The sequence below is a fragment of the Vidua macroura genome, chromosome 18 (genome assembly GCF_024509145.1).
Source record: "Vidua macroura isolate BioBank_ID:100142 chromosome 18, ASM2450914v1, whole genome shotgun sequence".
Lineage (NCBI taxonomy): Eukaryota > Metazoa > Chordata > Aves > Passeriformes > Viduidae > Vidua > Vidua macroura.
The window spans coordinates 12,065,502-12,090,691 of NC_071588.1; the positions used below are offsets into that span (position 1 = coordinate 12,065,502).

Sequence of the window (25,190 nt, forward strand, 5' to 3'; positions counted from 1 at the left end):
CTACACATGACATACTACATGACATGGATGAAGACTTAAACAAAACAACATTTTAACACTGCAATAGCCATGGATACATCATCTGCATACCACCACAGGAATATGGAATTGAGTATCAACACAACAAAGGCATATTACAGCAATAAAGACTCCTAACAATCTCCCCAGTCTACTTTTTGGGAAACAGATACCTTATTCAGATTTTTTTTTTTAATTTTACTACTTTTCTTGCTTTCTGAACTAACTTTATTGCTTTTACTGCAATTGGTCTTTACTGACTACATACATCCAGCCCGTATAGAGGAGGACAGAGAGCATGTCTGTTTTGCTATGTAACACTGACCATTTAGCTGTGTAAACACAGTAACAGCACAAGTAATGAAAGTCTGAGTGGCTGGGTGAACTGGGCAAGTTCCTGGGTTTTCCTGTTTCCTATTTTACTCTTAGAAAATAAGAGTCTGAATCTATGCTTCAAACTTCAAATGCAAGTTTTCACTTTGAAGGGTTATAAAGTAGCAATAGGCAGGGGTGATGACAGGAAAGATGGGATTAAGAGAAGGAAAGAAAAGATGTTGCCAAATGGAAGGACAAGAAAAGAGAAAGGAAGCTGCCCATTTTACACACATGATAGCAGCAAGTCAGCCAGCAAATAACAGCTGCCACTCGGCAATACTTTTGTCTCCTTGAAGGAGATATGTGCTAGCAGCTGCCACGAGGAAAAAGAATTTTAGTTACTTTACAAGTTGTATTTACTGGTTCCTTTCTCCTGTTTTCATTAAATACACAACTTAAAACTAGTATCACCAGCATTCACTGGATCTGAAGCCTCTCAGTGCTCTCAACTTTATCAGTGATTTCTGCATATGCCAGTCATCATCTTCCACCAGCAAAACATCCTAGAGAGCTATAGAATTATAATGACACATTCAAATATAATGTATTCAAAATAAGACTGCCCTCACAGCTTCACCTGTTTACCAATAAATGTTTGAAGTTCAGAATCCCAGTATTTTCAAGAAAAGATGTTTTGCTGTACAGCAATTCTCTCCAGCTTGTAATGAGAATTTGCTGCTCTAGAAGGCACCAAACTAACAACCCCACCAAAACCCAAACCCACAAAACCCAAAAAATGAATAGAATGAGTTCAGAAGGAACTGCAAGTGTTCATCTCGTCCATTCTTTTTTCCATCAGGATAAAGTATATCTCCATCATGCCTGGCAGACAGCTGCATTGCCACTTTTTAATGACTTCCAGTGCTAAATATTGCAGGGTTATACAAAACCAGAATTTCCTAAGACTACTCAAACACAATTTTCTAATGTTCAGAATGAAAATGCAATTTAAGTGCAGTATCATCTGTTCTGTCTTCCATGAACACGGATATCCTGGGGTTTTGCCTCTAACTCTTAGTACAGCTTCCAACACTATTTAGGTTACTCTGCTGTCATGTCTCCGCTGAGTCTTCTCCTCTGCAGACAAATCATCCCAGTTCCTTCTCTCTTTCCTCACAGGTCATGCTTTCTCAAAGCACAGAACACAGAAATGGTCAAAAAAGGTCTCTGAGGTCAGTAATGATCTCAAATAACATCTTGCTTGTGGTAGTATATGAAAAGTGTGTAAAACTGTACACCCTTACTTTACCTATGCTATCTATGATCAACAATATAAATGAAAGTGTAAATAAGAATATTGTCAAGCCTCAGAAAGAATAAATACCTAGGCTGAATTTTGGTCAACTTATTCATTTCTGAACAACAATATAGACTGCTTCATTTCTGTCAGAATGGTTAAAAAATAATCTAAAGAGTAGTCAAACAATGAGTATTTTCTTGCTATTTTTAGGAATGGTACAATAGAAATGCTGGCGCCAGCTTTCTTCAGTGATGTGATTATGTGTAAGATGTCAAGAGCATTTTACTTCAGAAGTATGTATTTTAATACAAGTAAAATGCAAATGCATGCAGAAGAGCACAGTATATGTAATAATGTAAAAGTGGAAGACTTCTGAGCCTGTTAGCTCAGCCTGTTAGCTCTTCCATCTGTAACAGCCCCAAGGCAAATATTTCACTTTCCTGGGGTTCTTCAATATGCTGTATCCAGGGTTTAGTTGTGCCAGCAACTTACAAAACATTATGAATGATGCAGTACTCTGCAATTCTCCTTGTCATGGTTACACACAGCCTTCCTGAAGATCACCCAAACTCTGTCTCTTCCAGCAGCTGACATTTGGAATTGCTTTGACAGCACAAAGCTCAGTCCCAGCTAGGCTCAGCTTGCAGATCCAGGCACTGCTCCTCCAGCCCTGGCAGAGGCAGATGTTCCTGCTCTTGCACCTTCAGGCTCGGCTCAGCAGCCGCCTCCGCTCCCACTGGGCCATGGGCTGCCACAGCCCAGCATGTCTCACTGGAGAGGAGGTACAAAGCACACACACTGGAACATTTATCTAGCTCATGGCTCTCCTGGGAGCACTGAGACACTCTTCAGGACCTAAGCAGATTTAGTACTAGGCAGAAATGCTCCCCACAGGGAATATTACTTAAGAAATATTTAAATATTTGCTCCCTTCTATGCTGTTGTGTCAAAAGACATCAAAAAGCCAATAAAAGAGCCTGATCACTACATAAGCCATTGACACCTCCACACTACAAATGATCTCAAAACAGTCTAATGAATTACTCCCAAGTGAAATGCAAGCAGTAACAAAACAAACATTTCTCTGTTCAATATAATGAGAGAAATAAAAGAGCTTCTGTCAGTTGCACCAAGAATTGTTGAAGAAAAGAAATAAATTCACCCTTAAAAATTTTCAGGCATAGGAACATTTGTTTCAAAACTTTGTGTCAACAAAGTTATTTACAATTCCCATTCTTCAGAAAATGACAATAGGAAGCAGCCCACCCTCCAGAAATAAATTTATATCAAGCTGAGCATTTCTGTGGGGCCTGGCACATTCTACCAACACCAAGCTAAACACTGTAGGTATTTTACTCCTTGAGTGCTGATACTCATAGATCCAGATGGATAAACAAATGGCTGGAAGAGTAGAATCAGAATCAAACTCCTAGCCAAATAATAAACTCAGGTTACTTAAATTGTAACTTAATTTCTATTATATATGCAATTGCAAAATCTTCATTAACACTATGACACCACCCCCCTTCTTCTTACATTTATAAGCCAATTATTTATTCTATCACTTTACATTCTACAAAGATGAGCTGCTAACCAGTCATTGTAAATGATAAAGAAAAATTAAAAGATGAAATCTACTGGACTGTCATGCAAATCACTTCGTGCTGAATCACAATATATTCAAAATAGTTGCCACCTGCCTCCTTCAAGAAATTGTAATACCAGCTTGTGTTGTTTTTTTACCAATTTATCTTGTTGAAACCACTTTAAATTTTCACCATTCATTTCACATAGGCCGAAACAGTGTCCAGTGTTCTAAAGTTTGAACCCACATCTTTCCTAAAGAGCTCTGAAGAAAAAAAATCACTGAAAATTCAGTGAGCTCATACTCCTCCTACCAACATTACTGTTTTGACTAAGTGACAGGTACCAGCGGTGGCAGGTGACAACTTTGAGTTTTGCATTTAAAGCTCTGACTGTACATCGATTCTATTTAAGGCACCGCATATAGAAAAAGATAATGAGCTTCAATATTGCCCGTGATACCACAGACCCCTCACCCTCCTTGAGCAGTTTGATCAAACTGGTCAAACCCCCCATGCTGAGCTCAGAGCACCTCCCTGCTGGCAGTATTGAGAACAGGGACTGTACCGTCCGGCGTTGCCTGCTGACGGGGTTTTTTACATTTGACGTAATCGTGGTCAACTGGAGTGGCTGTGTAAGGTGGGGATGTCAGACCTGGACCCGAGGAGGAGGGGAGGGAAGTCCCAGGGCCTGGCACTGTTCCAGCTGAGGAGTGAGAGTCTTCATCTATCAAGCAAGGTTTTTCTCTGGGAGGGCGAGAAGAAAGGGGAAGTGTTTGTATACATGTTCTTACAGCATTTCCAACACAGCAATTAAAACTCACTTCTCGCTACTGGACATGAAATGAGTACACAGAAGCTTGGTAAGCTCAAAAGAGAAAAAGAGCCAATTTTATTTCTGACCTCGCAGTATAGAGAATTCCAGAAGTGACAGTGGATTGGAGGATGAAATTGCCACCTCTCCAACCACACTGGTCAAACCAACAGTCCATCAATTCTCTCCTCCCACAAAGAAGAATGCAAAACAATCATTATTTACATGAACAGTGGGTGAGAACTCCAGTATACATATGTAAACATCAGAAGGCATGGAAAACTTTTAAAAGAACTTTAAAACTTTCAAAAGAAGTATAAAAGAAAACTTAACACTTTTAAAATCAGGGCAACACTCACTGACAAATTCTAAATAAAGGATTTTTAGTACAAGTTATTTTCCTCCCTGTAGTGGTTTTGGTTTGTTAATTTAAGATTTTTTAACTAATGTATTGATGAGTGTGGTGGGGTTTAGTGTTGGTTAATCACTTATGTATTTATTTCTTGTTGTGAGGTAGGAAGATAGGATTAGGAGAAAGGTAAAGTAGGTTTAAAACTTTAAAAGGGTAGAAAGAAAAATTTATTAACAGTAATTAAAAGAAAAAAAGTAGTAAGAATTAAAATAAAGTTGTTAGAATACTTTTTTAATAACTTTTTTCTTATTGATAATGTAAAAAATAAAATTTAAAAATTTTAGTTAGTTTATTACTTTTAAAATAGGGGTTTTTTAGCTTATTTAGGGAGAGAAGGTTTTTTTGTTAATGTTTTGGAGATTTTTTTTAATAAGAGGAAAAGTTTTTTTGTGGTTCTCAATTTTTATGACTAGCAGCTGCCCAGGGAAATTTGTAATTATGAAGTTTCTCCACCATGACACTCCCTTATGACTGGTCAATAGTAAACTCTTCTTTATGTTGTAGTTGAGAAGAACTGTAAGGACTAAAATCTCTCATCCTATAAGTGAATGTAATTTGCGTTTGCATTTTTTAACTGTTGATTTTAAAAAACAAATTTATGAATAAATAAAAACAGTGGCTTCAAAACGGATCACAAGATCAGAATTGTTCTGTTTTCTTCCCATCCCATTTCCTCTGTGCCACTTATTGAGATCTCAGAGTAGCATTTAGTCTTACTCATGGTACCTGAAAACTGCAAACATTAATGTAAATTTTATTCCCTTTGTTTATATTTTATTCAGCTTCATTTTAATAGTTTGTTGTACAGTAGTTTATCAGCATTCATTCAGAGGATATTGCTGGAAGCTAGCACTCACTTTTCTGCAACCTTTGGAGTGTTCTTCTCCTCACCCCTGGCAAAGGGTCCCTCAGAAGCTTCTTTCATGAAACTAACAAGTACCTCTGCATCTACTCCAGAGTCTGGCTTCCCCACAAGTTTCAAAATAGAAGCATGAAGTCGAAAATATACCTAAAAAACATCACAGTCCATTTGGTCAGTAAAGAGTTTGTAGCTCTGTAACCTATTACAAATAGTCCTTTCTCTATAGAATCTGCAGGAGTTAGTTATGACAGCTACCTGTCACCTGAACTTACCTGAATTGAACTTTCCCTGCCTTTGAAAGTTGCTTTTAAATTACAAAATCTGAACACTGTACAAATTTTATAACCATAATCTACGGAACACAAGAAAGCAGAACTGGCCTCGCTGTGAGCAAGTGACCACTGGGTGTGTTCTAGAGCCACTGCTTTTACCAGACAACCCAGTGAAAGCAAAGGTCCCACCTCCTGCATGAACCTGTGCTTCCATAGGTACGAGAAGCCTGTGAATCCCATCAAGGTTTGATTTTTATAAAAACCAATGAACTGTGTGCAGCAAAATTCAGAAGTGGAATTGCTACCCACCTGTCCAAACTGCCTTTGAAATGAAACCAGCCTGAATAACAGGCTCCATTTCACTCTCCAAGTGAACATTCCCCAATACTGAGCAGCATCTGCACGTGCCTAACAATCTGTAGAGAAGAAGGCTTCACACATTCAACGTTCTTTTACCTCCAACGCTTCCATGGCAAGTTCTGGTGGGTTGTGGTAGTGAATCTTCTTTGGGTAGCGAGCAGCCTCCTCGTGCAGGTAATGCCCTGCCTGTTTGTAGTGCAGCAGGTACACCACAGGAGGCTGCTTCTGCTTCTCAGCTATCTTGCCCAGCATGTAGTGGATGAGCCACTCCTCCTCGTCGCCGTCGCCCTCGCAGCGCGCCGCCGACGTGAAGCACAGCTTGGCTGTCTCCAGCATGCTGTCCCTGCGCTCCTCCATCTGCCACAGGGCACAACACAACACACCAGGTCACTGCAGCTCACGTGGCAAACCCCAAAAACGTGTAAAAGCACATGAACATGGTACAGCCTTTAAATGCTTTCAACCTAAAAGATGTAGAAGTGATCAAATACATCCCAAGGGGTGAAACACAAAATGTGTTTGTGGTTAGGTTTTTGTTCACTCCAGTGACTGCTGGCACAAATGACCAGAACAAAACAGTAAGACAGAAGAAATATTTATATCTATATAAATATAAATCTGAAAAATAACAACCCAATATTCAGTCTACAGAAATTCTACTGCTTTTTTGCAGCTGTAATTATCTTAACTCTTCAAAGAAAAAAATTATTTGCTTTGTTCTGCAACTGAAGTCTGCTGAAGCCACTATGGACCACTCTCATTTGTGAAGAAAAGTGTTTCATCTCGGTTGCAATGCATCTAATTTTGAGATGAATATTCTCTCCACCCTGTCAAAAAAAAATTAAAACCAGCAGCATAAATTAAATGCCAATAAATTCATGTAAAAAAAACTGGGTCAAAAGATGCATTAATGTAATTTTCTCTCTTTAAAAATGAAGTTTATAAATTTAAGCTGTGTGGCTATAACCAAGAACTAAAACATAACCTTTCCTTTCCTAAACATTTTGTAAGAAGAGAATAATAAGGTTTTTATGTATGAGAAACACACTTCTGAAGAGATATATCTGTGGAACTGAGATGAAATTGTTTCAATTTATCTTTTATTATAATAGAACTTTTCTTACTAAATTATGAATTTTTAATATATTCACTTGAAAAAATGAAGACTTAAGTAGTCCTAAACAAACATTCTCATTTAATTCTTAACTTCAGATGGCTGCTCTGTATTGCTCCTTTTATCTGATAATATGAAGTAATACCAGCACTATCCCTGGAATTCTTCAACAAATCCCTCATTGCCAAGAGGCTGCAAGACCATGAGACCAAACTTCTGGTAGGGCAAAGACATGAAATGTAGTAACTTCATTTTCTGAGGAGTTCGCTTTGGAGCTGTTGGATGCAATAACCCTCCAGAAGAAATCTCTATTGTTAACTGTAATTTCAAACATATTCTTTAATAAACTATTTGTTCCCTTTTGATACAGGCTGACATCAGCTTTGCTCTCAGGCAAGGAAGCGCTGGTGGGAAGTGCAGTGTTAATGCAGTGCTGGAGGCAGCTCAGATGTGACACTCACCAGCTCCTGTCAATACTTCTCCCAGAAGCAAAGGGTGCTCCCAGCACTGATCTCTCTAGTTCAGACACTGGAAGTTTTACAAATTACTGCAGAGGAGCAGCACTTCCTTTTTTTCACTGTGCTTCCAGCTGCAGACTAGGTAATATTTGGAAGTTAGAACAGCTAAATCAGAAATGGAGTTCACTGGTCCAAAAGGACAAAACATTTTTCCAAGCAACTGTTATCACTGTCAGAGTGTATTTAGAATTGTTCATTTTAGTTTCGCAATAAACTTCTTAATAATATTTTTCACCTCCCTTATACAGAAAGAGATAATGAATTCATAACAATTTTTTCAATGGAAATTCTACCAATCTTCTCATTTTGATCTTTCATTTAGGTAAATGGCCCAAAACCACAGAAAAAAAGGAGGATTCCTTAGATATATGAGATGACATGTGGACACGTATCAGAGTAATTTCTGATCTCTTCACTATTTCAATATTTATGCATTTCACCTTTTCCTGGAAACATTGTATGACATTTACAGAAAGGAAAGGTAAATATAATTCCCCTTTCCAGAAGGTTACAATAATTTTGTGTCATCTTCAAAAGATAATTCAAAGATTAGGCTCAAACTGATTTTATACAGGAAAAAGAAAGGAAAAAGCCCACCTTCAAATGCTGCTTGACAGCACCATACACATGAATATTGGAATTTCCAACATTACGAAGTAACCATACAGTCTCATATGTAGAATATAGCATGTAAATACTTAATTTAAAAATTTACTATGTTAGAAAACCTAATTTGAAATATTTAAAATTTTATACTCTCTGTTAGATCCCACCTGCTTCACAACTTCGGGGGGAAGTTCCGTTTTCCACTGCTTAAGCTGTCGGGATGCAAAGGAATGCAGGGCATAGGAAATGGTGCCGTACTCGATCCACAGGGAGAGGTTGGAGCTGTCGATCTCCAGGGCCCGTTTGAAGCAGTTCAGGACAGGGGTAGAGTGCTTCCAGATGGGGCCATCACTCTTCAGCTCATTGGAGTTCAACTTGTCCTGAATGCGGCTCGCTCGAGCCAGAGCCATCCCAGCCCACGAGTCAAACCTGTGCAGGCAGGAACATAACCCATTGTTGGGAAAGATGAAAGTTTGACAAGAAAGTTTCACAGCTGTGGCAGAAAGCTCTCTGAATGTAGAACCTGAGAGCAGAATAGAGATGGAAGCAAGTTTTGATATAAAAGAACAATAGATATCTAAATTGAGAATTGCTGGACAACTAAGAAAGTAAAGGTTAAGTCAAGTTGGAAGGAGGTTTTATGACTAGAGCAAAGGATATGTTGACCACAAACAAAAAAGATGTTTTTACCAAGCAGAAATAGGGAAAAGCAGAAAGATACCACAGGCAAACAAACATGCCGATGTGGCAAGTAGAAAAAAGGTCTAAGAATTTTCCACTGCAAGAAAACTGAAAAACAACTTTAAGCTTAAACTGTAACATCCTAACTCAGGTGATTGGACAGAAATGACCATAATATGGCAATGACAGTAGTTATGATAGGCTGTAGGTAACAGTAAAGGTGTTGTGTATGATGCTGATTGGTTGTTCTGTATTAAGATGCTCAGCAAAGAAAAATATATAAAGCATTGTAAACCAGAACTAAAGCAGCTTCAGGCTCGTCTACAGCTGAGACTGACAGCTGCAGGCATGGCTCTGTTACCCACAACCTGAGACTGCTGTAACATCTTCTACACAATAAACAGCATTTTGAAGAGCTGCCTGGAGTCCCACAGCTCTCGTCTCAGGCTCTTACAACCCATGAAGAAACTCCCCCCTGAACATTACACCGAATAGACAAGATTTGTCTTTTTGTATCTACAACTTTTTCCTGCTTTCATCACACAAAACAGATTTCTGCACTTCCTCCTCTCCTCAGAGTAGAACACAAGCTGTACAACCTAAATCATATTGATTTTCTTGAAGTGGTTTCCTAACAAAGCACTGCCCCCAGTAACTGTCACACATGGAAAACTGATGAAAAATCCAGGTTTATTTGCCATGCAAAGCCAGGATATCTGTATTTCTAATGGCAGCACTCCCACTGTTTTTTTCTCAGTAACCATGCAGCCTTGTCAAAATGTTGTCACCCTGTAGGCCAGCAGACATTATGACACCTTGTACTGTTGGACTCAACTGTGAATAATCATCATCATTTCCCAGCATAAAAATCATAAAGCCAAAATTGCATTCAAGAAGGAAAATCCTGATGATCTAGAACTGTAATTTCTGCCTGAAGGACTGTTGAGGGTCCAGCCCTGTGTTTGTTGACAACACAGCCTGAAGGGTGGTTTCCATAGGCCACCACCTCACTAACACCAGGGTTCCTCTGCTCTGGGGCTTTTCAATCTTACCATTATTTTAGCAGCAAGGCAACAGCCATAATGTTCTCATATTTTTGCCTGCAATTTCTTCTGATTCCAACAGAAAACCCATTTCTAGGTCAAGTGACCTCAACAGTCAGATTCCTGAGGGGAATGGAACAGGAACTGTAGTACAGACAAGTACCAACTATTTTGACTGGGGCAAAAATAATATGCTACCACATAAGGCATCTTCTGAGCAAAAAAATACCACACATTAAAGTAAAAATGCATTCCATTCATTTATTTTTGAATTTAAGTTTTCGAACATCAAAACTTTAGAAAAATGGGCAGGGGGTGATAATGGTAATTTCTTTATCTGCCTTTAAACAAAAGTTTTAGCCATTTGCTAGTCACAAGTCCCATACTAGAAGATGCAATAACATTAAACTACAGCTATTTCCTCTGAAGATTTCACATCTAAAATTGCTCTGTGCCTTCACTTCCCTTTTGTCTCCGTTACGTGACTGGATTTAGAAACAATTTTCTTGTCTCAAATCTATCAAATTGGGGCTTTTGTCACTGACCCTGATCTATCAACTTCAAGGAAAATTAAAATGATAACACCTAATATGCAAACTCTATATTTAATCAGTAAATTTAAAGGTTATTTAATTTAATTTAGAAGACAGATATTCAGAACATGCTTTATTTTTAAGATGAGAGAGCTTAATCTTGATGGTATTCCAGTGAGTTGTAAATTATCAAGAAACAAGGTGGTTTTGTTTAAATATCACTTAAATACTTTACTTGTATTCTCTGTGTCGTTCTCTAGCAGCAAAATCAACACTTTTAGGAAGAGGTCAGCCTAAGCAATTAATGCACTAAAGGATGCCAGTTGTGCTATAGCTATCATCACCTATCAAATGATGATATTTTTCACTCCTTATCATGCATGAACATGCCAAAGCAAAGAACAAAAGGTACAAAGAGTTCATTCTTCACAGTTACTCTTTATTTCAGTTTAGCTTCCCCCCCCCTCATTTTTTGGTTTTAATTTCAAAGCAATCAAATATTTAATCCTACATTTTGGGTTTTGTTTTCTCTGTTGGGTTGTTTAAGAGATGCCCTTAATTATACAATGGACCTGTGATAATGGATTGCAGGTGGGGGTTTTGGTTGTTTGGGCTTTTTTTTCATTCCTGAAACCAGTCATCTGCTTTTCAGTGCTGAAAGAAGTGAGAAGAATGAAGGACATGCAGCAGGATTCAAAAATACTGACCTGTTTGGACAAATACAAATGTCGTGCATGTAAAATTTAATGGCCTTGGACTGTTCTTTGTTCTTGAAATGATAATCTGCCAGGAGATAATACAGCTCAGTCACCACTGGTGGAGAATAGTCTGCACCCTCGGGGAGAGATGGTGCCTGAAAATCAAAAAGGCAAGGCTTTATATTAAATGAGCTGCACATTTGCTTCTTCCTTGTAGAGGAAGTAGCACAATCATCACCCAATACGAAGGTTTTCATCACACAATATGAAGGTTTTGAATATAAAGACATTGAAAGCATTTCACAGATACTCAGAGCACTTACAAACACTAGTGAACATCTCATCCTGACTGTATTTTACTATTCAAAGACTAAAAGCTTTGGTGGGATCATTCTCATTTTATTTAAATGCAATTACCCAAGGAAACCAAACATCATGGAATAAATCATCCCACTAATAATCTCAAAGTCAACATAAAAACAGCAATACCAATTTTTACTCCCTTCAATTTAATTTTTAAAATAAGAATTAATTATACCTTGCTGGATGTTCCTTCAATATAGGCAGATACAGTCTCCAGGCTCAGCATAGGCTTGTCAGTTCGAGGAACAATTGTGGCAGTTTTCTTCAGAAGGTTGGCCAAATCAGCAGACACAGTACTGGTTTTGTAACTATCAAATTCTGGAAGAGTTTTAGGCTTAAAATACTCAAACATGAACAAAGCATCTTCCCATGTCAGATCAACCTGAAGAGGGAGGTAGATGAGAGGGGAAAAAAATACTTCAAATTCTAAAATTCAAGTCTACTAATGATGGTTTTCTATAGCCTTTCTAGTTCACAGGAGTGTACACATTACTCTAGCAGGAACCAAACTAAACCTCCCCAGAACAGAGCTAATGGTGCTATTAATTTATGCTGCTCACAAATACAATATACTGTTCATTGATTTAACAGACAAAGATATTGCTGTAACTTCGTGTATGTCACTGAAGTCAAAATAAAGCAAAAATAAATTCATTCTACTTGCTTAGAAGACTTGCTCAGAAAAATTGTTTATAAGCAAGGATCAATTGTAAACATTCTGAGTGACACTGAGATCATGGGTAAAATATGGAGAAGAACTCTGCCCCTTCCATTTCAGAGCCAAGTAAGACGAGTTAATGAAATGGGAATCATTTTAATGATTCAGATTTCATTAATCAGAGTTAATGAAATGGGAAAATTCTGAGCCCCAAAAATCTTTAAACTCTCTACAGAAAGTTACTTCCAGAATTTTCTCCTCATTTTCTCTTCACTTTTGTTTCTTGAAAGCAGTAAAAATACCCAAAATAATCGAGAGTTCTCTTCTGCTAGACTTAAATAAGTCTGCTAGACTAAGATTTTCTCCTTTTATTGCTCACTTTACCCTTACAGTAAATTTTGCTCTGCATTGAAAAGCAGGGAAGTTGCAGAGGGTAATCTCCTTATACTTCCTTTTTTATTTATCCCCTTTCTCTCATTATCTTCACTCTGTAAGATGTATGGATAACATAGAAAATTTCCAAATATTCAATGAACAGTAATGTAAGACTATTTGTGTATACTAAAAGGTTTGTTCAACAGAGCCAGACAACCATTTTGCTTTTATGAAAATGGTTTTGATTGATAATTCTATGAACCCTTGCATTTGGTAAGTGCAAAACAGTCTGGGGTTTTTGAACAAAATCAGTGACGTTTCTCAAGGGAGGACATTGTATTGCTGCCCTGTACTCTTCTCTTCCTCCTTTAATATTGCAACCCTCTTCCAGATGCACTCTGTAGTTGTCCTTCTACCAATTCAACTGAATTTCACATTTCTCATAAACAGCTATCAGGTATTTACCACCAGAAATGTCAAAATAAGTGATAATATACTGTACTTGCAAACTTTAAACAGTGACATTTTTCACTTTCATAAACTGCAAGGCTGGCCGCTAAAACTTTCTTCTCTCAAGCTGACTTTTCCTTTCTAAATTTTCCTCAACCTTGAACTTCTTCTCAGCTGAAAATAGGAAAGTGATAGCTTAATAAAATCAATTTCTCAATACTTTCAGAACGGCAGACTACTATGGATAAGACTAGCATTTAAAATATTCAACTTGTCATATTTAATTTTAAAAAATTAATTTTAAAAATACTAAGTAATTAAAAAAATACTAAAATTTTTATTTTATTCTCTACAATGTGTAAAATACATAAAATTTACAAGGAAATAAAAGCCAAATTATATCAAAGTGCGTTAGAACAAAACAAGAGTGCATCTTTCATCACTTCAGGATATTCCACTGACATTGGATAACTTACCTGCTGTACTGAATGTTCTTCTAGGTACCTTGCTTTGCTTTTTTTGCTAGGGAAACCATATAAACAGTAAAAACATTGTTCCAAGGCTGTTTCCAGCTCTTCTTTGTATGGATGAGTATCTTCAGAAGTGGAAGCTGCAAGTTCTTTCTGAAGTACCTGAACCTACAAGCCAAGCATCAAGGACAAGGTCACCTGCAGATCACAGTGAGCTGCCCAGGGAGCTGCTGAAGGCAGATGATGAATACAACTTTAAGAGATTTTAAGGGATTTTTACATGGATTTTTCCCCAATAACAACCAAATATTACTTGTGTAATTCTGTAAACTGGTCTCACACTGCAGCAGCAGTCTCCAATGGCACTGCAGCAAACTGGTCTCCAATGGCATTGCAGCAGCATTGAAGTGCTTTTATTTTTCTTCCTGTATTAATTCACAAATACTTAAGTTTAATCAATGAGGTTAAATATCAGCTTCATGTTTCAGACTTAAAATCATTCAAAGTTCTCCCCTACACACCAAGCTGCTTCTGTGAATATAACTGTGAACTACAGTTCATCAATGCTGTGAATAAAGAAAAGGTACAGAAGAATTTCTGCCCTAACTCACAACCAGCAATTTCCTCTGCATGAAAAAAGCAGGATGAAGAGGACTTGGCAGCAAAAGAAGAGAGAGAGTTAATGAAAATCTGGCTAAAAGGACTATAGAATTGAACAGTATGAACAGTATTACACAGATGGCTACACACCAAGGAAAGTGGCTGGATTGATCCCAAATTACTAAACACTGTAGCAAGTTGCTATCTTTACCTTCAACACCACAAGAGAAAGCACCCATCAGTAGAATATTTTGGAAGATGCTGATACTTTAAGACATTCATTATAAAAACTGCAGCTGAATGCCAAAAGAAGAAAGGTAGCTCTTTGGAAATTCTCACTAAGCTTCCATAAAAAACAAACCAAAAAGGAACACATTCCAAGAAGACATTTCAAGGTCAATAAAAATATGCTCACCAAGAATAACCTGTGTAGGGGTATTCTGGATATTTATTTTGTAACCAAAACAAGACCCACACAACTACTGAGGTTTAAGATTCAATTTCAATGTGTTCCACTATAGATTTCAATTAAAAAAAAAAAAAAAAAGAAATGTTTATTCGTGACCATTTATCATTTTTCAACATCTAGAATTGCAAACTCAATTACTTATGCAAGATCCTACATGAAGCTTCTCGTCATGATGGGCTTTCCTGTCAATACAAACACTGCATTACAAGGCAAAAGTCTGACTTTCCACATGTAAGAAGCTCATTTATAAGAGGTGGAATTAAATAGAAGATGCTGATTCTCTTCTGATTAAAATATCTGTGCTAAGATCAAGGTACTGTTTATTAAGAGCCAAACCCCCGAAAAAGAAAAGCAAAGACAATTTTTAGAAAGCATTTCAATGACATCTGGAGTCACAGCAGACTCATTCATACTGAGTTCCAGCAGCCACCTTATTGCCAGCACTTTCCCTGCATGAATTTGTGATCAACATTTGAAATTTACAGAAAGGGTAGCTAAAAACGCTGAAGAAAAACAGTGAGCAACAGAGGATACTGTAACAAAAGCCTTCTATTCCTACTGCTACAAACAAAAGCACATCTAACAGCAGTAACAGAATTCACACTTGAACAGAATTCAAAACAATCTCCTGTGTTACTATTCAACTTTCAAGTTCTTGGCAGAAATCCAGAATTGTTCCTAATAATTCAGAATATTGCTAAAGGCCTTAATTAATATGAACACTTTCTCTTGCACAGCACATTCATCCACAAGCAATATAAGGTCCTCGAGCAGACAGTTCACCTACAGAAGGTGACCGTTTAACACTAATCTATGAAACACACTTTTCACATTCTTGAAGATGCCTTTCTCTTCAAATAATTCATCCCATTTTACCTTTGTCTTTCCCTATCCTTCCAACACCCTCTAGTCTCTGAAAACCAAATTCTTGTCTTTAATAATACTATATTATATTTTAGTTTAAGAAGCTGCCAATTCTGTAGGTGAAAATGGAACATTTTGTCCTAAGTACCCGATGACATTTGCAAAGATCTCACTGCAAATACATTGCCAGCTCTCAGTCATCTGTACTTTGCCCAGGTTCCCAGCCCATACTCTGTGACTCCCCAGGCTGTGGGTACAGGCACATTTTTCAGGCACAATTCAGACTCATCACTTCAGAGCACAACATCTGTGGGCAAGCTCGAGCCTGGGAACAGCCCATCTATTTTCATGAAGCACAGGGCCTGAGCTAATAAGCCCTCTGGAGTCCCTGCAGGGGCAGCTCAGGTGTATCAGCATTTTGCTCCTAACACCAGGGAGGCTGAGGAGAGCAGGACATAGAGATAATCTGATAGTTCTACCCTGAATCAGCCTCAGTTCAAACACTGCTCATTCACTCCAGCCCTACCAGGGTGAGCTGACTCCTGCAGAACCCCTCAGGCTCTCTGTGCCATCCTTCCCAGCTGCCTAAATTACTGTCCTGGACATGCCACTGCTCAAATGCAGAGGTAGATGGGGTCTGGCACTGATCTGTGGCTAATAAGCTCCAGGGAGTGCTGAGAAGGGAAATTAGGAGATTCCTGAGTAGCTCTAAGCAGAACTAATAATGATTTTCTCTTGGCTGAAGGTAATAAACCTCAGTGAAGTCAAGCTGAATCTGCAAAGTGCCACTGAAATGTCCCTGTAGAGCACAGCCCAGTGGATGCCATGGCAGCACATTATCTGGGATTTGCCAGCAGCCAGGCTGTCCCAGGCTGTCAGTGCTCTGCTCAGGGAAACACTTGGCTTTCTGAGCTAAGAGAAAATGAGCAAACACATAGAAATATTCTACTTTACCATGGGAAATTTCTTTTCTGGTGTAACAATGAGACCTCAAGGAATAATCTTAAAAAGGTCAACCATGAATGGGCAAGTCCTTTCATCTAATAATGCTGCAGTATTACTGCCCAGACACCCACTCCTGGAGCTTATGAGATGGAACACACCCATCTGAACAATAGAGCAAAGTACAGCCTTAAGACACAGGAAAATGGAGGGCTAAAGTAATTCCTCATTCTCATCATTGCTCAACAGATGAACTGTGTATGTGTATTTTAAATAATATTTAGTTAATAACATGAAAACAATAGAATTGCTTTTTTTTTCAGACTGTGCTATAAAATCGAGGTAGGTACAATCAAACAAGACAAATTTATCAATCACAGACAATTAAATGCATGACAGCTTCAGAGGAAATTCAGGTAACACCCCACAGGATGTGGGAGCAATCAGGAGCATTCTAGTTGTGTAACTGTGGATAGATGATGGGCTGCAAAGCTTTACTCTTACGATTTGGAAGAAACAAACAACCAAGCTGTTTAAAACTGAATTTTCTTGGCTGAAATACGTTCTTTTTACATGATAAACAGTATTTATGTACACTGAAAATGTGCAAACCCTACCTAACACTTGACAAACTCAGTTCTGTGAAGTGAGCAACTTATTTAGAATCACTGAGACAAGATGAATATGGAATCCCACTGTGTTATTATAGCAGCAATTTTAAAGATGTAACACAACAGGGTTTTTAGCTTCTAAATGATGTACAGTACTATCCAACTGCTTGGTTATTCCTACTTCCCTTTCAAATCCCATGAACAAAACAAAATACTAGTGCAAGAAGCAAAATAAAGGAGAAAAAAGAGAATAAAACAACTCTTCTTCTCAGTGAGGTAAGTCTAGAGAACAATGGGGAGTATGACAGAAGCAGACCAATAGAAAAGGGTCTGGAATAACAAGCCTTTGCTATTCAGATTAAACTGACTGAAACTTTCATATGTTTGGGAGAAGATGGAAAGTAGATTTAAAAGTGTGTATTTAACATGAAGATAAGGCAATAAACAATCTAACTTTGAACGTTGTTTCCTGCTTCGAGATGTGGCTTGGCTAGATGACTTTCAGAGATCAATCAGAATCAATCTCAGTTATTCCACAATGCCAATACTTACATAGAACTTGAGCAGAGCACCATCTGAATTGCAGCACCAGGATCTTCTTCCCAAATATTCATGAGCTGTGTTCAACAGCATAAGTGAAGAAGGCAACATAGGGGTATCAGGACTCACTGGAAGAAAGAAATTGGTAAATATTAAAGTAGCACAAAACTGAATTAAATCTGAGTCAATGCTTCAACTGGCAAAAAGCTTCCTCCCTGGTGGAAAGTGATGCTTGCATAGCCCTCTACTCCCTTCAGCCAGCAAGGTAAGACAACAGACAAGTAGTTTATTACTTATATTCCTGAGCTAGATGGTAAAGAGCTCAGGTCCAATATGTAAAAGTGAAGAAATAATCCACCTTCTTCTCCTTGGTTCTGCTGCTGCTGGCAGCAAAGGGATCGAAAAGCATCTTCCTCATGCTGGATGATCCTGTGCAGGATAATCCATGGAAGCACTGAGGACACATATGGCTCTTTTGGTTCTTCCTGGACAGCCATGCTGCAGTCTATGATCTAAGAAAGAAACAGACATTGTACAGACAAAGTGATGCAAGAAAAAGGTCGGGTGTGAATACTTCCCAAACAATCCAAAGATGGCAACACATTTTACCCCAAGGAAATAACCTAAAGTTGAGTCTCAGCTTCTCACAAGTGGCTGTAAAAATGCTAGAGGTAAATCAATCACTAGGGGAAGGGTAGAAGATTGTTTGCCCTAGTCTGACATTCCTCTTGCACCCCCATTTTCCACCTAGATGTGTCACTGCTAGTATGCTATATGAGCAATTCAGAGTAAGGAAATACACAGCACCAATTCTTAGCATTACTAGGCCTTGTTATTGTACAAGAAATTTCCCTACAACCCAAATGAAGAGGAACTTAAAAATTCCTGAATTCTAGAACTGGTCTTACAACAACTGTTAAAGACCAACTGGAATCATTAAAAATGCTATATAAATGATGTGCCTGAACACTCTGTTCTCCAGAATTCCATTACATTCCATAAAACATACAATTTTACATAATAAGAGTATGATTTTGTAAGTAGTGAAGGGTCCTTGGCTTTTACAGAAGTAAATAGAGATTTGAGAATTGCAAGCACATTGAATTTTGACATTAACTAGACCTGCTCCTTAACAGAACTGCCATTTGTAAGTCTGCCATTTGCTACCTGGACTGAAAACACTCATTCAGTTTTGAGGTTTGAAAGTACCTTCTTTAAAAGGCTAAAATTAGTTGCATTCATAATTCTAGAAGCAGTTCACATTTTATTTTTCCCCTGCCCTGTTCAGATCACCCTCTCTGTTTTCACTAGAAAAACACTTACTTAGGCCAGCATTTGCAAGCAATTCTACCATACCTGTAAGGCTTATGGGACCTTGCCCTCCAGCCTGAAGCAAATCCAGGCAAGATCAGAGCCATAACTTACAAACTCCACCCAGGCACCTCAATCTTCACATTATCACCATTTCAAATAGCCTAAAAGCCCAGTGTTGGGTTATCTTACCACCATTTTTTGATTGGTTTAGGCAGCTTGGTGTCTAAAGGTACCTGCTGGTACCAGTTCTAGCACAGGTGTGTGCTCAGTGCAGGTCTATCACACTGCAGACTATAACAATGCTCACACAATATGGTAATACCCATCTTCCCAAAAATGTAACAGGAATGTAACCAAAGCCATCACTACGAGTGGGTGGGAAGTCACACAGCAACTGCATCATGCCTTGAATTCTGCAGCACACAGCACATCTCCCCTGGTGCCAGGCCATGGGTTACCTGGATCAGGTTGTTTGTTAAGCGAACCAGGCTTGGTGTGACAGAGGAGTCTTTCAAGATGCTGTTAACTGATGATAATGAAGTATCTATTCCTGTGAGCAGCTGTGTTACCGTAGCAACCCACTCCTCTTTAGCAGAGGCTGCTGTCATATTAATCATCTGCTGAATTGCTTCATTCAAGGCAACATCTGAGCATTCAAAGCATTGCTTGTAGTCTTTCAGTTTGAGCAGGGAGTCCTAGTGAATGTAAATATGAAAAAGATCTATTATAACAATGAAAAGTTTATTTTAAACATGAATGCGCAGCAGGGCAAAGCAAAACACTATGCTCAGTTAATGTGATTACTTCAATGAAATGAAACATCTTTAAATGCAACATTAAAAGGACAATAGGAGGTACATGGACCCTGGATGACAAATACACAAGTAGGACCTAAATACAAAAAAATTATCACATCTTTCTGCTTTAATAAGAGATACAAGGAAAGAAAATAGGGATGGCTGTAGGTCTGTAATTCTAATGATCTACAGCTCAATAGAGCCCTTACAAGAAATAGGGTTTGGATCTTTATGATCTCGTGCTACCATTTTATTACTTCATCAATAACGAAGTAGCAACTCTAAGGCCAGTGTAACAGCAACTTCTCCTGCTTCTTTTTACTTCTGAAGAGGCTGGGTCACCTTCAGCATGGAAAATGTAGGACTTGGTTCAGTCCAGTTAAAAGACCATCAGGTTTTTTTGCACAAACTTTCTTTCCCACAAATAACCTAATATACTCAGCTGAGCTGAGCTCATTTATACACTTATTATACACTTATTTTACAGTGTCAAATGGATTAACTCTACAGCAATTATACTGCATGTATCAATAGTTTCTCATTCATGCAGGACAGAGTCTTTATAGCAAAAAATCATTCATAAACTACATAACCAGTTTCAGAATGATTCTAAGTCACCATGTAGTCAACAGCAGCATGAATTCATCCATTAAATAACTCAGGAAATTATTCAAGTTTCTGTTCATTCCATGGAGGCCTCAACATCTTGCATCTTTAGCCACATTCTCAGTCAGCAAAAGCTGGCACATTGCTAATGATGTCGATAAAGCTGTGATCTTCAGAGCATTTACAGATTTGGTTCCATGTTTTGCTTTGTAAATAAGACTCATAACTGTTAACACCCGCTCCAGAAATCCTTCCCTCCTGTTTTCAGGAATAAGTCTTAATTCCTTACTAGACCAGATTTTGTAAGAAACAAAGCAAACCTGGAGGAGAAGCAGCTGAGCTGGTCTCTCTGGAATGGATGTGACAAACTCCAGGTGTTTGGCTCTGCCATAGCCATTAAAGCTCAAGGTGGGCCGGAGCAGATGCACCACTGCATTATAGTCCCCTGCCTCATACAGTCGCTGGATCTCTTCCAAAGACTGGCATCTCTCCAGGGATTTTAGGTTCTTTTCAATCTGCAAACATCACAGATGATATAATCTTAACTTTTGTTTTCACTTATATTTGACTACTGACACTTCTCCCAGAAGTTTAGCTCTTAATGTTTAAGAAAATAAAACCACTGATTCAATAATCTACTGCTGCTTTAATATTTTTATTTTGTATAAAAGCAATCTAAAGATGTAGAGGACCAACAGGTACAAAAACTGTAGTTTTTGAAAAAGAGAGGGTAGCCTTGACACAATCTTCAAACTACAAAACCTTCACTCTGAGATACAGTAAACTTCCATCACAAAAGAACTAATTCATAGGTGACATTTGAAACTGGGAGAGATGAAGTGTGAGGGATGGAACAGGGAACACACAGCTGCAAATGAACTCTTACCTCTTCTAAAGAGACCACAGAATCAACGTGCAGATTAGGCAACCGTATAACGACGCTGCACTCATTGCCAGCTTTAGCTTGTGTGCTAGTGGAGTTCTGCAGCATCTCAGTGCAGATATCATAGTTTTCAAGTGCCTGTTCCATGTCTCCCTGTAGAAACAGTACAGAGAAAAACATTCAACCAAAAAATCCTACAGTTCTCACTGCAGAAAGAGTCTCCAAAACTCGTAGAAAATGTTTAAATTTAATGCAGGCACTGCCAGTGTGATTACTGCATGTCCTCAAAAATTACAAATTCAACTGAATAGCTCAAATTAAAGCAAAAAATATTTTAAAATATTTTACCAATTATTTCAATAACAGACAAATCAGAAAAACAGAATTCAGTCTGCATAAATTTGTAAGATTGGTCTGGAGTGCTAAAACAACTTTCCTTTAAAAAGGCAGAAGAGTAAACTAGCAGAAATAACTCTTCCATTTGTGCAAATTAAAACACTGAGTAAAGAAACATTTGTATATTCTGCAAAGTGAATGAATTCTACTTGCTCTGTGCAAAGTAGTTACTGAAATTGAGAGGTCAGGAAGGCATGCACAGGCAAAATACAACTCTGCATATCACAAGGAAAAAATGCCAGTAGTTGTATAGGAACTCTCATTTTTCCTAAATAACTCTATTAGAAAGGAATCCTTAGATGCAGGAAAAAAAAAAGGGGGGAAGGAACAAGTTAGTTCACACTTACAAAACTGACTCTCATAACTAGTTGACAATTGATTTAAACATAATTATTGAATTAAAAAACTCTCTTTGATGTCTTGGGGAAGCAAAACTTAGAGGGGAAGAAAAAGACTGGGATCAAATAACATTGCCTTCAAATTATTCCCTTAGTGATAGGTTTAAAACCCTCTCCTTCGAAATTTGCATATTAAATTGAAAGTCTTCAAAAGCAGAACCATGCCACCTAGAAAAAGCAGAGGGAACAGTAATAAAACAGTATCTGCTTCACTTAAAATCTACATTTTGGACTTCCTGAGACTCTGTCAGTGTCCACGAGTCCAGGCCCTCAAAAATCTTATGTTCTGCAGCTCCACAACACTATTCCAAGCAACTTTAGTACAAATAATTTTTTTAAGCTGAGTTAATTTAAACAAAGACTTACATATTAAACATATCTGAATATTTGCTTAGCATGTGAGACCTCCTACTTAATTTCCACCTCAACACTCAGGGGAAGTTAATTATATTTAGAAGTAAAATTAAATCACTATGTTTTAAGTTGATTTTATTCACATGCTTAAAAGAGTTGAGATTCCCAAATCAGCTGCATCTGAACAATTTTGACTTGAATTTGGGAAAAGCTGTGTTTGTTAAACCAAAAGTGAAGCCAACCTGCAGTGCCAGAAACCGAGCCTTGAGCCAATAGACCCGAGTGACAAACTCCATCCAGCCTTCCTCAAACAGATCTCGCTGCGAGGACGCAAACGACAGCTGCAACAGGTCTCCCAAAAAATGAGTTCCTGGGAAGTCAGGACCAAACTTGCCATTCACAGAGGCAGCAGGACAATTTCGTGGAGAAACTGCAAGTCAATTAATTACATTTTATCATGAAGTTACTGGCATCCCATGGAAAAAGTCCCACATAACAGAATTTCAAAGGTACTGATCTACCTGAAGGCAAACAATTGATTCACCAATAAAATACAGATCTGGAAGATATTAAGAAAAAATAGCTCCAAAATCAACTGCATTCCTGGAAACATTTCTTCATACACCCCCAGTGTTTTCAGAGTGTGAAGAAAATGACATCAAGTTCTCACCTGTAGAACTCTTCCCTTTTGTCAGTAGCCACTGATCTAATTGCAGCTCCATGCAAGAAAGGCTCATTAACATCATATCCTTCAGAAAAAGTAAGGAGATATCAAAAGAGTATTCACAGAAAGAAATACATTAAAAGAAGCATAAATTAAAAAAAAAAAAATCACTAAATTTGCAATTTACTTCAAAGAAAGCCTTCATCTTGTCCTCTTGGGATTTCTATTCCCAAGCTATAACTACTACTTCTGCCTGAAAGGTGTAAAATACCACTGACAAATCAACAGGTACAAAACCAAACAATACTTAGAAACCATTAAAAAAGAAAAATCTCAGCTCATGAAAGAAGGTCAGAACAGCATTGCTTGATGTTAGAAAAAATTGTCATCCTTACTTTTTTATCTGGCTGAAATAAAACTACATTAAACTGCCAAATCATGCCAAAAGCATGATTCTAGAATACAGCAGTAGCAGTGACATTTGAAAAATAAGACAAAATTTAAGAAAAGTAAGCAGTTATGCAGCAATAATGAGAACCAAGGGAATACATTTATAAATATAGTTACATTTGTTTAAAAAAGGGCACGTATATGTGAAATATATACATAAATAAGTCACAGGATGTATAAAAATTTAACATCTGCTACATAGAGGCACTTTTGTTTGTTTTGTAAATGACATCAATGGAACACAGCAATTTTCATAATTAATATTTCATTTGCAAAGAAGTAAAAATACTTGATCTGAAAAAACATTTCCAACTGAAGTCATACCAAAGGCAAATAACCTTCCAAATTAATACAGACTGCTAACATTAAAAAGATGATACAGGCTGACTCAGGGGCCAAGAAGTATCAGAACTGGTTTTATAATTCAAGAAATATCATCTTCTATCATTAAGCTGGTTTAACATTAATGTAAAGAACTTACTATTTTTTTCTATTTGCTTTCAGGAAATTCCAGATATATAAAGGTAGTAAAATGGTGATGCTGAGGAGGTGGTTTTGGTTTGTTTTGTTGTTTGGGTTTTTTTACTGTAAATTTCAGGTTACCTTAAAGCTACCTAGTATTTACTCTATTTAAAGCACCAGTGCTGACCCCTGAATCAGCCAGTGAGAACAGAGCAGCCTCTGTACTGATGACAAAACAAAACTGTGTCATATCAGAAGAAAAGGGAGGGGTGGGGAAAAAGAAAGAGTAACAAGAGAATAAAGGGGTAAAACACATCTGTGTCTATTACATCTCTACGGGTGTATGTGTGCATAAACACACGTTATATACAGGTCAGAGCTGCATGTAGCATCACCCAGGTCTGTTCAGCTCAGAACAGCTCCAGGAGCTGCATTGCACCCCAGTTTAGGACAGCTACCACAGCTGGGACAAGCAGAGCTGAGCCAAACCTGTGTCTGTTGGATTTCAGTTGGGTACTTCGAGCACCCTGACACCAAGCCAACAGCAAATATGGAATAAGGAAAGGTGCTGAAATTACCCTGATGTGTTGATTACTTGAGTCCCTCAGGAGTGGGTTGGGAAGGCTACTGCTGTGCTTTCTCCAGCTGTTATAGATAGTGAGGACCACCTCACACAAGCCAGGAGGCCACTTCACCAGGAACTTTTGGCTGATGACTTTCAGATATCTCATCATCAGCTCCAAGATCCCACCGTTGTTCAGGTTATCCAGCAGGAATTCATGAACATCCTGTTTTTCTAGAAAGCAGATAAAGACATGTGTAAGGTTGAGGCAGATCATAACTTGAAACAATTAAGTTTCAACAGGGTTTTGTGCATTTATATCACAGAAGTTCTTCTGCACTGTACACATACAGAATTCAGTGACTGTATTCCAATCTGTTCAAATGGGAAATTCCACACAACAGGGCTCCTGCACACAGTGATTGAGCAATTCCCCAGAACTCAAAAAATCAGTACCAACTGAGATACTTCTATATCATAACATTATACTTTTCAAAGCAGCATATACTTCTGTATCTTCTAGGCATAACAGGAAAATACAGAAAATAAATCATATATGGCAAAAACAACAAAGAAAGAACAGGGGTTATAATGCAATCCCTACCAGATTCCATAAATGTTGTAGAATCAAATGACATTCTGTGTGGTCCAACATGCTGAAAATTCTCCTCTTTGACCTCTGACTGCACCTCATAGTTATTGAAAGGGTCCTCCTCCTCCTCAGGGTCTAATTTCCTTAATCTGTGTGAAAGGGGAGCAAAATCCATAATATCAACAAAGTCCTCATTCTTTCTTTCATTACTAGGTGAAATCTAAATATGAAACACTGTGCA

General features: G+C 38.0%; 1 protein-coding gene across 1 annotated transcript in view; it reads right to left on the reverse strand.

Moving 5' to 3' along the window:
* CABIN1 (calcineurin binding protein 1) overlaps positions 1-25,190 on the reverse strand; it is a 108,891-nt gene that overhangs the window by 75,466 nt on the left and 8,235 nt on the right. Inside the window, exons 12-27 of the mRNA XM_053993816.1 lie at positions 24,962-25,098; positions 24,374-24,591; positions 22,890-22,968; positions 22,462-22,649; positions 21,075-21,224; positions 20,509-20,703; positions 19,244-19,480; positions 17,830-17,983; positions 17,484-17,599; positions 13,452-13,613; positions 11,668-11,874; positions 11,139-11,284; positions 8,342-8,603; positions 6,033-6,293; positions 5,300-5,451; positions 3,785-3,963 (exon numbers count right to left, since the gene is read on the reverse strand). Coding sequence (XP_053849791.1) covers positions 3,785-3,963; positions 5,300-5,451; positions 6,033-6,293; positions 8,342-8,603; positions 11,139-11,284; positions 11,668-11,874; positions 13,452-13,613; positions 17,484-17,599; positions 17,830-17,983; positions 19,244-19,480; positions 20,509-20,703; positions 21,075-21,224; positions 22,462-22,649; positions 22,890-22,968; positions 24,374-24,591; positions 24,962-25,098 — 2,843 coding nt within the window. The remainder of the gene's footprint in view (positions 1-3,784; positions 3,964-5,299; positions 5,452-6,032; positions 6,294-8,341; positions 8,604-11,138; positions 11,285-11,667; positions 11,875-13,451; positions 13,614-17,483; positions 17,600-17,829; positions 17,984-19,243; positions 19,481-20,508; positions 20,704-21,074; positions 21,225-22,461; positions 22,650-22,889; positions 22,969-24,373; positions 24,592-24,961; positions 25,099-25,190) is intronic.